General features: G+C 46.1%; 1 protein-coding gene across 1 annotated transcript in view; it reads right to left on the minus strand.

Annotated features, from left to right (window-relative positions):
- Atp6v1c2 (ATPase H+ transporting V1 subunit C2) overlaps nt 1–10,342 on the minus strand; it is a 35,472-nt gene extending 25,130 nt beyond the window's left edge. Inside the window, exons 1-2 of the mRNA XM_035447457.1 lie at nt 10,209–10,342; nt 8,131–8,198 (exon numbers count right to left, since the gene is read on the minus strand). Of these exons, the coding sequence (XP_035303348.1) occupies nt 8,131–8,198; nt 10,209–10,337 (197 nt within the window). The 5' untranslated portion in view covers nt 10,338–10,342. The remainder of the gene's footprint in view (nt 1–8,130; nt 8,199–10,208) is intronic.
- Between the last annotated feature and the right edge of the window lie 2,231 nt (nt 10,343–12,573).

Consider the following 12,573-nt stretch of genomic DNA (forward strand, 5'->3'; position numbering starts at 1 on the left):
ACACAAGGGAGTTGGACCTATTACTGTGGCCACTGCAACCCATTCAATAATTCCCTATTGACATGAAGGAGGTGAGACTCCAGCCGCTACCACATCACCCAGCTCAGCAATGTCTATTGAATGAAGAAAGAAAAGCAGCACCTCCCAACCGCTCATCTTTATGGATACTGCTCTCCACCTGAGCCCCTCCTTTCAGAGTGTCACTACAGCAAATGTGGCCCCTCGGCACATACATGGCTTCTGGGACATCTCAGAATAGCATGCTCTGATGGCTAGAAAAATCACTTGTTTCACAGAACAAAAGCAACTTGTCATCAGTAACTGTGGTCACTGGAGAATTACCATGTCACTGAACCAGAACACTTTTTCTCGCCGAAAAGAACTTGAGGGTCTCCTGCCATTTTCAAATCTCCCTTTCTCCCTTTACATCACATGTGTGCCTCTTTCTTGTCAGAAGTGAGAAGTTTCCTCATTCCTTTCATCTATAGTGTAGTATCCCAACATCCTGCCCTACCACAGGGGATTCCATACCACTAGTTCACTTCCCATTTGAATTGATGTTGCAGTGATCCACACATTTTACCCTCTTATACAGATGTGTAAAGAGACTATTGGAATAAAAGGAATGGTCATTTATAATGACAAGTAAGGCTGAAGTCCACTCCCCCCAGAATGCAGAAGCTTCCTTGTTTCCCAATACCCTGGCCAACACCAGCCTTAGGAATCCTTTTAGTCTCTGTCAGTCTTTTAGCTGGAAACCTCCATCTCATTGTCATCCCGATTTGCAATATCTGTGATTCATCATCAGAGAGGCTGTTTATCCCTCCTCAGGTCTGCTGACTACAAAAGGCCACTTTGTTCTGTGAGTTACAAGTTCAAATCCAGCCCCTGTTTAGTTCCCAACTCTGGTGACAGTGTTCCCAGCTAGCTGACACCATCTTTACAATGACTTTGTGAGCAAGTGTCACAGAAGGAACTGATGGAAAACCGAGGGGTCTCTACAACTCATACAAATCTAAAATATCTGACCAAAGTGAATAGTGAGGATGGGAGACATGACTCAGTGGCCAAAGCACCTGCTTCTAACCCTAAAGACTTGAGTTTGATTTCTGACACTCGAATGGTAGAGGGAGAGAAGCAACTCCCTCAAGTTGTCTTCTGACCTCCACACATGAACTATGGCACCCACTCATGTACACACACACACACACACACACACACACACACACACACACACACACACACACGATAAAAATGTAATGAGTATTAGACCACATGGGAAAATGTACAGATCATATGTAATAAATATGTAAAAAAAAAAAGCTTTCACTTGGTCACATGAATATAGATATTTGTCAAAACACACCAACTTGTTTACTGAAAATGTACAAATTTCACTATATAGTGTGTGTGTGTGTGTGTGTGTGTGTGTGTGTGTGTGTGTGTATCTGTCTGTCTGTCTGTCTTTGTCTGCATGTGAGCAGGCACACATGAGCATCTAGACATATGTGTGAAGGCCAGAGGTCAACCTTGGGTATCTTCCTCAAACGCTCCACATTTTTTTCTAAAGACAGTGTTTCTCATTGATCCTGGAGCTCAAATCCTCAGCAATCCTGCTTGGCCAGCAAGCCCAGAGCCCTCCAGTCTTTGGCCCACCCCTGGAAATGCAATTCCAGGCTTCAACTACCTTGTCCAGTCTGTGTAAACAACAAACAACACTGGAAGAAGGTGGACTGGTAGCCTCCACATGCACAGTCACAAAGGCACATGAACCTGCACACACATGTACACCCACAGAAACACACACACACACACACACACACACACACACACACACACACACAAGACACGTGAACCTGTACTCACGTGCAAACCCAGAAACATGCACAGATACAAAGGTACATGAACCTGCACACACATGTACACCCACAGAAACATGCAGACCCCCAAAACTGCAAACATTTTTTAATGATACAAATAGGTTGAAAGAAAAATAGTTAACTTTGTTTTTAAAACATAAAATAGATTTAAAAACAATTTGTAATAATGCAGTTTCCTATAATTTTATTTCCAATATTTATTTTACTTTTAAGTATCTGTGTCTGTATGGGTGTATGAGCCTGTCAGTGTGGGTACCCACAGAATATAGAAGAGCAGGCCGGATCCCCTGAAGGTGACATTACAGGAAGTTGTGGCTATGAACTTGAACTCGGGTCCTCTAGAGGAGCAAAAAGTACTCTTAACCACTGGGCCATCTCTCCAGACATTGGTTTTGTTGTTGTTGTTTTGTTTTGTTTTTTGTTGGTTTTTTGTTTTTGTTTTTTTTTATTGTTTGTCTTGTTTTTTGAGACAGGGTTTCTGTGTGGCCCTGCATGTCCTGAAACTCACTCTGTAGACCAGGCTGCCTTCTAACTCAGATCTGTCTGCATCTGAATTTCGAATGCTGGGATTAAAGGTGTGTGTCACCACCTGGGACCCTGTTTATTTTAAATAGTCTCATTTGAACTGTATCTTACATACCCACTGATTTGTAACAAAGTGTTTATTTTAATGATAAATCTACCAATGAGTTGGAAACCTTTTTTTAAAAAAAGTATGCAAAAACTAGATCTTGGCCCCAAAAGTAGCTCCCTAAGGTCCAAGCACAGAACTGCAGCTCCCCTGTCCTGGGGTGCAAATGAACACCAGGTGGAAGAGATCTCGATCCCCAACTTCTGTAACCACAAATCAGAAAATGGCTACTGCACAGGGCCTGAGGCCCTGGAAGGTCCCATCTGTAGTTAAGGGGGCAGAAGCTGCAGGTACTGGATGAATCTGGAAGCAAAGGCTCACTCCTCAGTCACCTGAGCCACAGTTCCCAGGGCCCAAGCACACGGTGCCTCAAGGTAGAGTCCCTGTGTCTGAACAGCCCTGCCATCTGGGGCCCTGCCTGCTCCAGAAGCTGCAGCCCAGGCCTCCAGCTAGTCCTTTTGGGGCTAGGGACATGGCTCAGCTGGTCAAGTGTTTGCCTTAGGTGATCCCCAGAATTCATGTTAAAAATAAAATAAACTAGGCCGGGCATTGACGGCACACACCTTTAATCACTTTAATCACTTAGGAGGCAGAGGCAGGTGGATCTCTGAGAGTTTGAGGCCAGCCTGGTTTACAGAGCAAGTGCCAGGATAGGCTACACAGAGAAACCCTGTCTCAAAAAAACCAAAAACCAAAAAACAAAAAAAACTGGTGTGATGGTGCGAGGCTCCAGGACAAACAAGGTGACGGCACCCTGGGGAGGTGTCCAGGGGCTGCATGAACAAACACGGAAACAGGCGAAGCATGAAAGCGGAACTACAGGTGGTTAATAGGCACTTGAAGATGTTTAGTCTGGCCGTGAATCCAAGAAATACTCATGAAAACAATCACACAGCCTCCTCCTTCTGCCAGGTGAATGGGCAGTCTCTCAAGGGCACTTAGCCAATGGGGATGAAGAAAGGGCCTCTTGACACCCCACAGGGACAGTTTGGCAATGTGTACAAACAGCCTAAATATGCCATGGCATTTGCCTGTGTAATTCTGTGTGTGTGTGTGTGTGTGTGTGTGTGTGTTACTAGGAATCAAACCCAAAGAGAACTAATAATTGCAATCTGGGGGTATAATTTTAGGATAATTAAAACCATAGAGTTATGTTAACGATGAAAGCAATACCTAACACAACAAAGATGGTTAACTTATTCAATGTGTTAATTATAATAAAATGGAATGTATAGTCTATCACCATAGGAAAGAAACAAGGGACATGCCTAGTGGCACAAACAGATATAATCCTGGCACTCAGAAGGGCTGAGGCAGTAAGACTAGAGGAGCTCAAGGCTAGCCTGAGCTATGTAAGGAGGCTGTCTCATAAAACAAATGTGAGGAAGGGAGAAATAGCCTGGCAGTTAAGAGAGCATACTGTTCTCACAGAAGACTCCTTTGTTTTCCAGAAACCCTGTAGATGGCTCACAACTGCCTGTAACTCCAGCTCCTAGAAATCTGACACCCTCTTCTGGCCTTCACCGGCATTGCATGTACATGCACACACACACACACACACACACACACACACACACACACACACACACACACAATTAATAAAACAAATCTTTTTAAAAGAATCAACAGTAGGTCAAGTCACAAAGAAAATTTCAAATTCTCAAAGGTAGAAATATTTCCTGATTCAGTCTTTTTTTTTTTTAATGGTTTTTCAAGACAGACTTTCTCTTTGTAATAGTCCTGGATGTCCTAGAACTCGCTCTGTAGATCAGGCTGGCCTGGAAATCACAGAGATCCTCCTGCCTCTGCCTCCCAAGTAGTGGGATTAAAGGCATGCACCACCACTGCCCATATCCTGATTCAGTGTTTAACAACAACACAGCAACAGAATAAAAAAATGAAAAAAGCAGAAATAACAATTAGAAAATTAAACTTTCAAAAATATAAGGATTAAAAACTACAGAATACATAAGTTAAAAATGAAACAACACACATTAAAATTGAAAGCATAAGTATATAGAGGAAAAGTTCATTGCTTTTGACATTTCAAAAGAACAAAATAAACAAAGGCTCCTAAAATGGCTCAGTGGTTAAACCAGACGAATTGAGTTCCATCTCTGAGGCCATGGTGGAAAAAAAAATAGGTTCCCAAAAATTATCCTTTGACCTATGTGTTAACACACAACAAATAAACAAATAAATATAATAAAAAAATTGAACTAAGCAAGCAATTCAATATGCTTTCTCGAAAAAAGCAAAGAAAAGCACCCAAACGAAGAAGGGAACAAGGTTATATGCAAAAGTTAAAAAGGTTAGAAGTCATAGGTCACACAGCCAGAGATGGGACGCCTAGAAACCTCTTTAGGATTCTAGTCCATATCCACTCATGATGTCCTCATGAGAACTCTAGCGTTGCTGCGCAGACAGTCACCCCCATGTATGTAATTTTTGATCAGTCAACTCTTAGACAACTTCATGGAACCATACCCAGAAAAGAAAAAGACACCCAAGGGCAAGTGGCAGTCAACGATGTATGGGAGAAGCCCACGAGGCGCGGCTGAGTGGCCACGTGGGACAATATGCCTGTGAAATGCAGTGTACCAACTGGCACCACAGAACAGGATAAGGATCTGTGAAGGACTTAACTATTTAAAGGGAAGGGGGGCTTTTAAAGGTAAAGTCACTGGGTTTCTTAAATGTCATTATCCAATGATTTACAGAGAGAACTAACACAGGCAGCATTAAGGAATAAACTTTTCTAAAAACAGAGCTCTCCTAAGCAGGAGCCTTGCAGCTACATGGAAAAACACTCTGGTGCCCAAGTAAATAAATAATAAAAGGATATGGAAACAATACACCTTGAAAACTGTCCCTTCTCTGCTCCCCTGGCCAGAGGCAGTGCTGGCAGGTTCCCGCTGCACGGCTTACAGATCCAGCTAGCATGCCTTTATCTAGTAATACTTGAGTACTATTCAAAGAACTGGGGCAGCCATTCCAAAGACTGGAGGACTTACAACTAGAGCCCAGTACTGACAGGCTCCTAAGGCAAGACACCTGCCTTGAATGAGATCGTATTTGAGTGTGCTCACAGCACTCAACTGTCCTTATTCCCCTGTAGGAAAGTGCCTGGGAAAGCATGCAAACCAGGAAGCCGGGAACAATACCTGGTGCAAATAAACTGTCATCCCCCACCGCACCTGGCCTCTGCTTTGAACAACAGTTTTATGGCATCTGTGTTAGCCCTCACCCTGTTAGCATGTGTATTCTTGTGTTTCTTAAGTACATGCTGCATTACCATCAGGGGAGACTTGTGCAATCAAGATGGACAGGACAAAATATGAATGCCTATCAGGAGGAAATAGCATGCAAACAAACAAACAAACAAAAATAACCTGAAAGCCAAAATCATCCCGTATCAGAGTTCTCAGTGCTCTCTGGGTGGGCTTCAGTGAGTGAAGGAGGAGTTAACAGTGTGTGCAGAGGGGCAACTAATGGTAATAAGGTCTAGAAAAAGGAACCGCTGAAGAGCTGTCATTTCTGCAGCCAGGCGGGAAACAGCCCACGTCTCCTATGCCAGATGTATAGTGCTGCACAGCCTCATACTGCAGTCTGCCTGGAGAGGAAAAGCTGAAAGCTTGAGGCGGTCTACGGCAGGGAGCTGCTCTGGGGGGTCTTTGCTTCGGCATAGATCATCTGATTTGACTGTTGGACTTGAATTACCTAAAACTGGTCAGGCTTCTATGTGGCACAGAGCAGTCTCAAAAGGAAGTTGGCACAGGGTACTCTGCTCCTTTTTCCTGGGTGGCATTATTTCCCCAGGTTCAAGGCTGGCATTACATCTCTCCCCTTTGCTCATCCACAAGAGCAGAGCAATAGCTACTATTGTCTCATGGTTAACTTCATGGCTAATTTCTTCTCATAGCTTTGCAAATGACAGTGACAAGGGTTGCTTCCACCTATATTAAGCCAACCTGCCTCACAGAGCAAAAGACTGATCAAGGATAAGAAAATCCAGTTCTGAGGCCATTTGGTGAGAGTATGAATGGGATAAATAATTTTTCTAGGGGGAATAGGGGCCATACCTACAATTGTATGAGCATAGACTCTCTGAGCCCATATCTCCACTTACATCACTCCTACAAGTACATCAGGAATACAGTCATCAGTGTACTGTTGGCAACAGTCAAAGACCAGAAGATGTAAACTTCCAACAATAAAGAGAGAGTACAACTGCTCAAGGTAACACACCCAGAGAAAAACCAAACAAACCCACAGTCATGAGCTACATGAAACTTTTGCTGAGGTATATTATTATGCAAAAGGAGGAAAAAGCAGGACACACTGTATGTTATTATATAGAGAGCAGAATATACTACTTATAGACAATTATTCTAAGACGATACAGTTCTATTTGTGAGACAGTCTCAAGTAGCTAGGTTGAACTCAAACTTGCTAAGCAGAGGGTGACCTTGAGTTCTGGACTCTCTTGCCTCTGCCTCCCAAGTGCTGAGATTACAGGCAACTGCCACCTCATCCAGCTTTTATTATTTTGTATTGAAATCATGTTGTGTTGGGAGCAGGCATAGTGGCACACACCTTTAATCCCAATACTAGGGAGGCAGAGGCAGGTCAATCTCTGAGTTCAAGACCAGCCTGGTCTACAAAGCAAATCTCAAGCAGCCAGAGTTGGTACAGAGAAACCCTGTCTGGAAAAACAAAAATGAACAAAAAAGAAATCTTGGCCTGGTGGTAGTGACACAAGCCTTTAATCCAAGCCTTCGAGAGGCAGTGGCAGATGAATCTCTGTGAGTTCGAGGCCAGCTTGGTCTACAGAGTGAGTTCCAGAATAGGCTTCAAAGCTACATAGAGAAACCCTGCCTCAAAAAAAAAAATCTTGCTATATTGAGTAGGCTGGTTTTGAACTCATGGACTCAAACAGTCCTCTGACCTCAGACTCCAGAGTGCTGGGCTTCAGACTATACACATATTAACTCATACTTTCATAGGCTATCTCTGGAAGCCTCACCTACTAACTTACGATAACAAAGCTTTAAGAGAGAGGAAATGAGGTGATGAGGGAACAAGGAGGAGGCAAACAGATGCAAAGAAAACTTAATTTTCACTCTGTAGTCTTATTTTTGTTTTGAATTTTTTCTTATGTACATACATTACTAAAAAAACAAACTGAAGGCGGACATGGTGCCTTGGCCAGCACTGAGCATGCTGAAGAAGTTTAAAGGCGGCCAGGGTTGCTACACAGTTAGTTCAAGGCCAACCTGGGCAACTTACTGAGACTCAGAACAAAAGGAGGGGAGAAGAGGAAAGAAGGAGAGAGAAGAGGGATGAAAGAAGGAAGGAAGGAGATAGGGAGGGGGAAGGAAGGAAGAGGGGGAGGAAGGAAGGAGGAGCTGTCTCAAAAAAATAAAAAATAAATAAGGGACCCAAAGGACTCAGCACTATTGACACAACACCCCCAGGTGGACCCACTGGTTCTTTCCTCTGGCTCCCTAGACCAGGTTTAGACAAGTCATACTTTGGTTTTTCCAAAGCAAGACTGCTGTGTGCTCTGACAACAATGTCAAATTCTTACTTGTGTGTAGTAAATAAGAAATGTTTTACCTTTCAGCAAAGGTATCGAGTTTCCCCAACTCATCAGAGAGACCAACAAGGGAATCCAAGGTCCCAACCTAGAAAAGACCATACAGGAATTAAGTTCATGTGCTTTCTGGTGTAAGGTGTCCTTTTCACAGCTGTGCAGAGCACTCACTTCACTTCGAGTTGGATGTCTTTAGCTAACAGCCAGACTGAAAGGTAGGAAAACACTTTGGGAAAATACTAAGATTAAGAACTACCTTTTTAGCTGCATGGTGGTAGTGCATGCCTTTAATCCCGGTACTCAGGAGGTAGAGGCAGGCAGATCTCTGTGAGTTCAAGGCCAGCCTGGTCTACAGAGTGAGTTCCAGGACAGCCAGAGCTGTTACACAGAGAAACCCTGCCTCGAAAAACAACATCAACAAAAGCCTATCTTTTTAATTTTATTATTATTATCTGTGTGGTATGTACATGTCAGTGTGTATTGTATATATACACATGTGTGCAGATACTTATACATGTAGAGATCAGAGGTCAACATAGGTATCTTCTTCAATTTCTTTCTATTTTGTTTTCTGAGACAGAGTCACTGACACATGGAGTTTACCAGTTCAGGTAGCCTGGATGACCAGAGTCTCTGCTTGCCCAGTGCTGGGATTACAGGTGCACACCAGTGAAACCTGATGTAGATGCTAGGGATCCAAACATGCTTCCTTTTTTAAAATTGTGTTTTCTGAGACAGGATGGCCACAGAACAAGCTGACACAGCTCTTTCCCAGGAAGGACTATCGGTGGCCTGAACACAGCTCAGTTTATAGATGTCCTTTTCAGATTACTCAGGGTCTGTTTCTTAATATAGAAATAAACACAGTGTCCAAGGACCTACTGAAGGGTCTTTTCAGAGATACAGGAAAGAAGGGTCTGCTCCTCAGTGCAGGGTTACAGGTGCTCACTTCTGGCTTTTTACATGGCTGTAGGGACTGACTGTAGCCCAAGCCTCCTCCTCCCTCTGTCTCCTCCCAGCCCCCTCTCTCTGGGGGAAAGGTCTCACAATTTAGCTCTGGAACTCCTTTTGCAGGCTGGCCTAGAATTTATAGTAATCATCTAGCTTGCCTCTAGAGTGCAAGCATTATGGGTGTGAGCCACCATGCCTGGCCTAATCATTTTGAAAAAGATCGTTCCTGGGGGCTGGAGCGATGGCACAATAGTTAAGAGTGGTGGCTGCTCTTCCAGAGGACCCAGGTTCTACACCCAGCACCCACATGGCTCCAGTTACAAGGTCTTTGATGTTCTCTTCTGTCCTCCACAGGGGGGTGCACAAACATACATGCAAACAAAAACACTCATACAAACAAAATAATTAAAAAAAAAAGACTGTTCCAAGCAGGACGTTGGTGGCGCACGCCTTTAATCCCAGCACTCGGGAGGCAGAGGCAGGCAGATCTCTGTGAGTTCGAGACCAGCCTGGTCTACAAGAGCTAGTTCCAGGACAGCCTCCAAAGCCACAGAGAAACACTGTCTTGAAAAACCAAAAAAAAAAAAAAAAAAAAAAAGACTGTTCCTATCTTGCTCATCTTTAACATTTGTTTCATCCTCACCTCCCCATCCACTACAAGAGCCCTCTCAGAACCACCCCCCCTATGTAACCCCCACTGCAGCCCCTTCCTCCCCCTCCAACAGAATCAGAAAGGTCCTGGGCTTCCTGGACTGCCTCTAGGTCAAGAAAACTATCAAAGCTGAAGGCCTCCCAAATCACACATTCAACAATGTGTTGGGTCTGTTCAGATGCTGCAGACAAAACAGAAGACTCCGAGCTCCACTCCTAAGGATCTCTTCTACTTTCCATCCACAGTCTACCCACCATGGCCTGCCCCATTCATGCTTACCTGTGGCTTCAAGTCCAGAGGGTCACAGTTAATCTGGGACTATGACATAAAGTCCCATTGACACCCCCTGTCCACCCTCTAACTCAGGCTTATTTCTCTTCATCATTCCTACATTTGCCCTACGTCCTTCTCCTTGGCTTCGGAGAAACCACTTCCTTGCTCAGAAATCCCTGCCCTCCTCCCATCCATAACCTCCTCCCTCCTCTCTGGGGCTCTTACCTTGAAGTCAGGGATGGCAAACTTGGTGTTGTGGGACAGGTTGGACTTTGAGGTTACACTGTTCATCCTCTCCAGAGCTTGTAAGTTTTCCTTATCGCCAGGGGCCGAAATAAGCCAAAACTCAGACATGTTTCTAATTCTTCCAGTTATCTGGTTACCAACAGGCACCAAGACAAATGTGCACAAACAGAAACAAGAGTGGAGATGTGTCAGGTGTCTACTTTGCCCTTCCTTACCTCAGAATTAATCCTCTTCGGGTCCTGCCACCTTTCTGTTTGTCATGCCTGGCTTTGACCTTCTTGTGCATTTTTCAGCAGCTCTAAGGACACCCATCTGTCCCCTAAGCGTTATGTCTGTCCCCGCCAGGGAAGCCCCAGGTCACCGAGAAGGCTCATGGTCCACCCTCTCTAGGTGCTCTGATTGGTCCCAGCCTGTGTTCCTTGCACTCCCTGGGCTCCAGTGCACAGCAGCTCTAAGAGGGGCGGACAGTCAACTAGGCATGGAGCCTTCTGGGAGGATACTCTCCATCTTTGCATATTGTATTTTATGGAATCCAGGAAGGGTGGATGGAGATGGGAGACAAGGGATTTTTTTCCCCCACACTATTTTAACATCAGGTCAAACTCCAGATTTCAGCTGGTTTAAACTAGAATTAACTTTAGAAACAAACTTCAAAGCAGTTTTTCAAAGGGTTACTAGTCCTTTTTTTTTTTTCCTGCTGAGGGAGATGGCTCTTTGTAGGGCCAGGTAGCTTGCTGGGCCGGCACAACCAGCAGTTTCAACGTTGCATAGGGATGTAGGGGCCTCGGCTTGTACTGCTCATTCAAACGTGGGCACATCCACACACCTTCCCAGGCGGGTTCTCCGCTCCTGTCACCTCCCTAGCGCATCCCGTCTTGGGACATCTGCAGAAACTTGAATCACCACGGGATAGCGTGAGCCCCTTCCCTCCATCTCAAACTCACCTGAGACCCTGCCTGTCCCTGCCAACCTTGCACAAACTAAAGGCTGTTCTTTCTGAACCTGACTGCATATTGCCTGGGGACAAACTGGCTAGTGCGCAGCTAGCTCCTGGGGAGATGCCACCTGCTAAGCCGGGGAGAGTGCTGCGTGGGCGCCGGTTTCCCACCTTCCCATTGGGAAAGTGCACACCCGGGCCACGGGGACACAAGGAGGTAAAGACCCGACGTGGGTGGGGGGCACTCCTGACGCCCCTGGCTGTCTCAGCAGCTCGATCCCCACCCCTGACTCTTGTCGCCACTCGGCCACAAGTCCTTACCAGGAGCGACGGGAGATTGTCTGGGCTGTAGACGACACGCGGAGACACGGGGCGGGAGGCTCGGCCGGAGCGCACAGCCGGCTCCCGGGAGGCAGCGGCTTCTCTGGTCCGGTGCACGCCCCGCCCCGTCTTTTATCCCAGCGGGAGGGGCAACCCAACAGTGAGCCCCTCAGATATTTGCATACGGGCTGCCCGCCTCCCTAGGTGTCCTTGTCCGTGTGGCGCTGCTGGGGACCCGGGACTCGCAGAGCGTGCTCCGGCCAGGCACCACACAGGCAGGGTACAGAAGGGACACTAGTCGGCGCGGGGATCCAACGTCCCTTCCGCACGTGGGCTCAGCCTGGAGTTGTGGGGTAGCTAGGAGCCTGACCCGATGGCACTAGTAGAGACACTTCAGCTAGGCAGTGACAGGAAGGGATCACCAGGGGTTCCTCCGGCTGCAGCCTTAGCCTCCCACTCCCCCCACACCGCAGCCCGGCTGAGTATCTAGGGAAATCACCTGCTCCAGATCACGTGCTCGAGAGACCAGGCTGACCCATGGAAAGCAGCGCAACAGGTTCACAGATGTTTTCCAACACACAAACGCACACACACCTGCAGGGAGGAGCGGCTCCTCTATGGTCAGCGTGGGAGCCAACCTGCCCCGGGTTGCCCAGGCAACAGCCATCTCATCTCACCCACATAGAGGGGATTTAACGCCGTTGGAATTGGGCTGAGGGATATAACGCAGCTGGACTGCTTGTCTAGCAGCTGCAAGGCTCTGGGTTCCATCGCTACAACAGAAAAAATAATAATATGGGGGAAAAAGTTTCATAGGATTCCAGTGTGACTAATGAGCTCCTGCCAGCCCAGCCCAAAGTTCATTTTGGTTCCCAGAGAAATTAGATAGGTAGGTAGGTGGGTAGGTGAGTAGGTGGGTAGGTAGGTGGGTGGGGAGGGGTCCTACAAGGTACATATTCTATCTGAAATCTGGAAGTGGAGTCATGGCTCAGCAGATAAAAATGCTCACCACCAAACTGACCACCTTGAGTGAAGGAGAGAACGGACTACCAAAAGTTATCCTTTGACCTCTACAGGGGCGGGGGG

This window comes from Cricetulus griseus, chromosome 7 (genome assembly GCF_003668045.3).
Source record: "Cricetulus griseus strain 17A/GY chromosome 7, alternate assembly CriGri-PICRH-1.0, whole genome shotgun sequence".
NCBI lineage: Eukaryota > Metazoa > Chordata > Mammalia > Rodentia > Cricetidae > Cricetulus > Cricetulus griseus.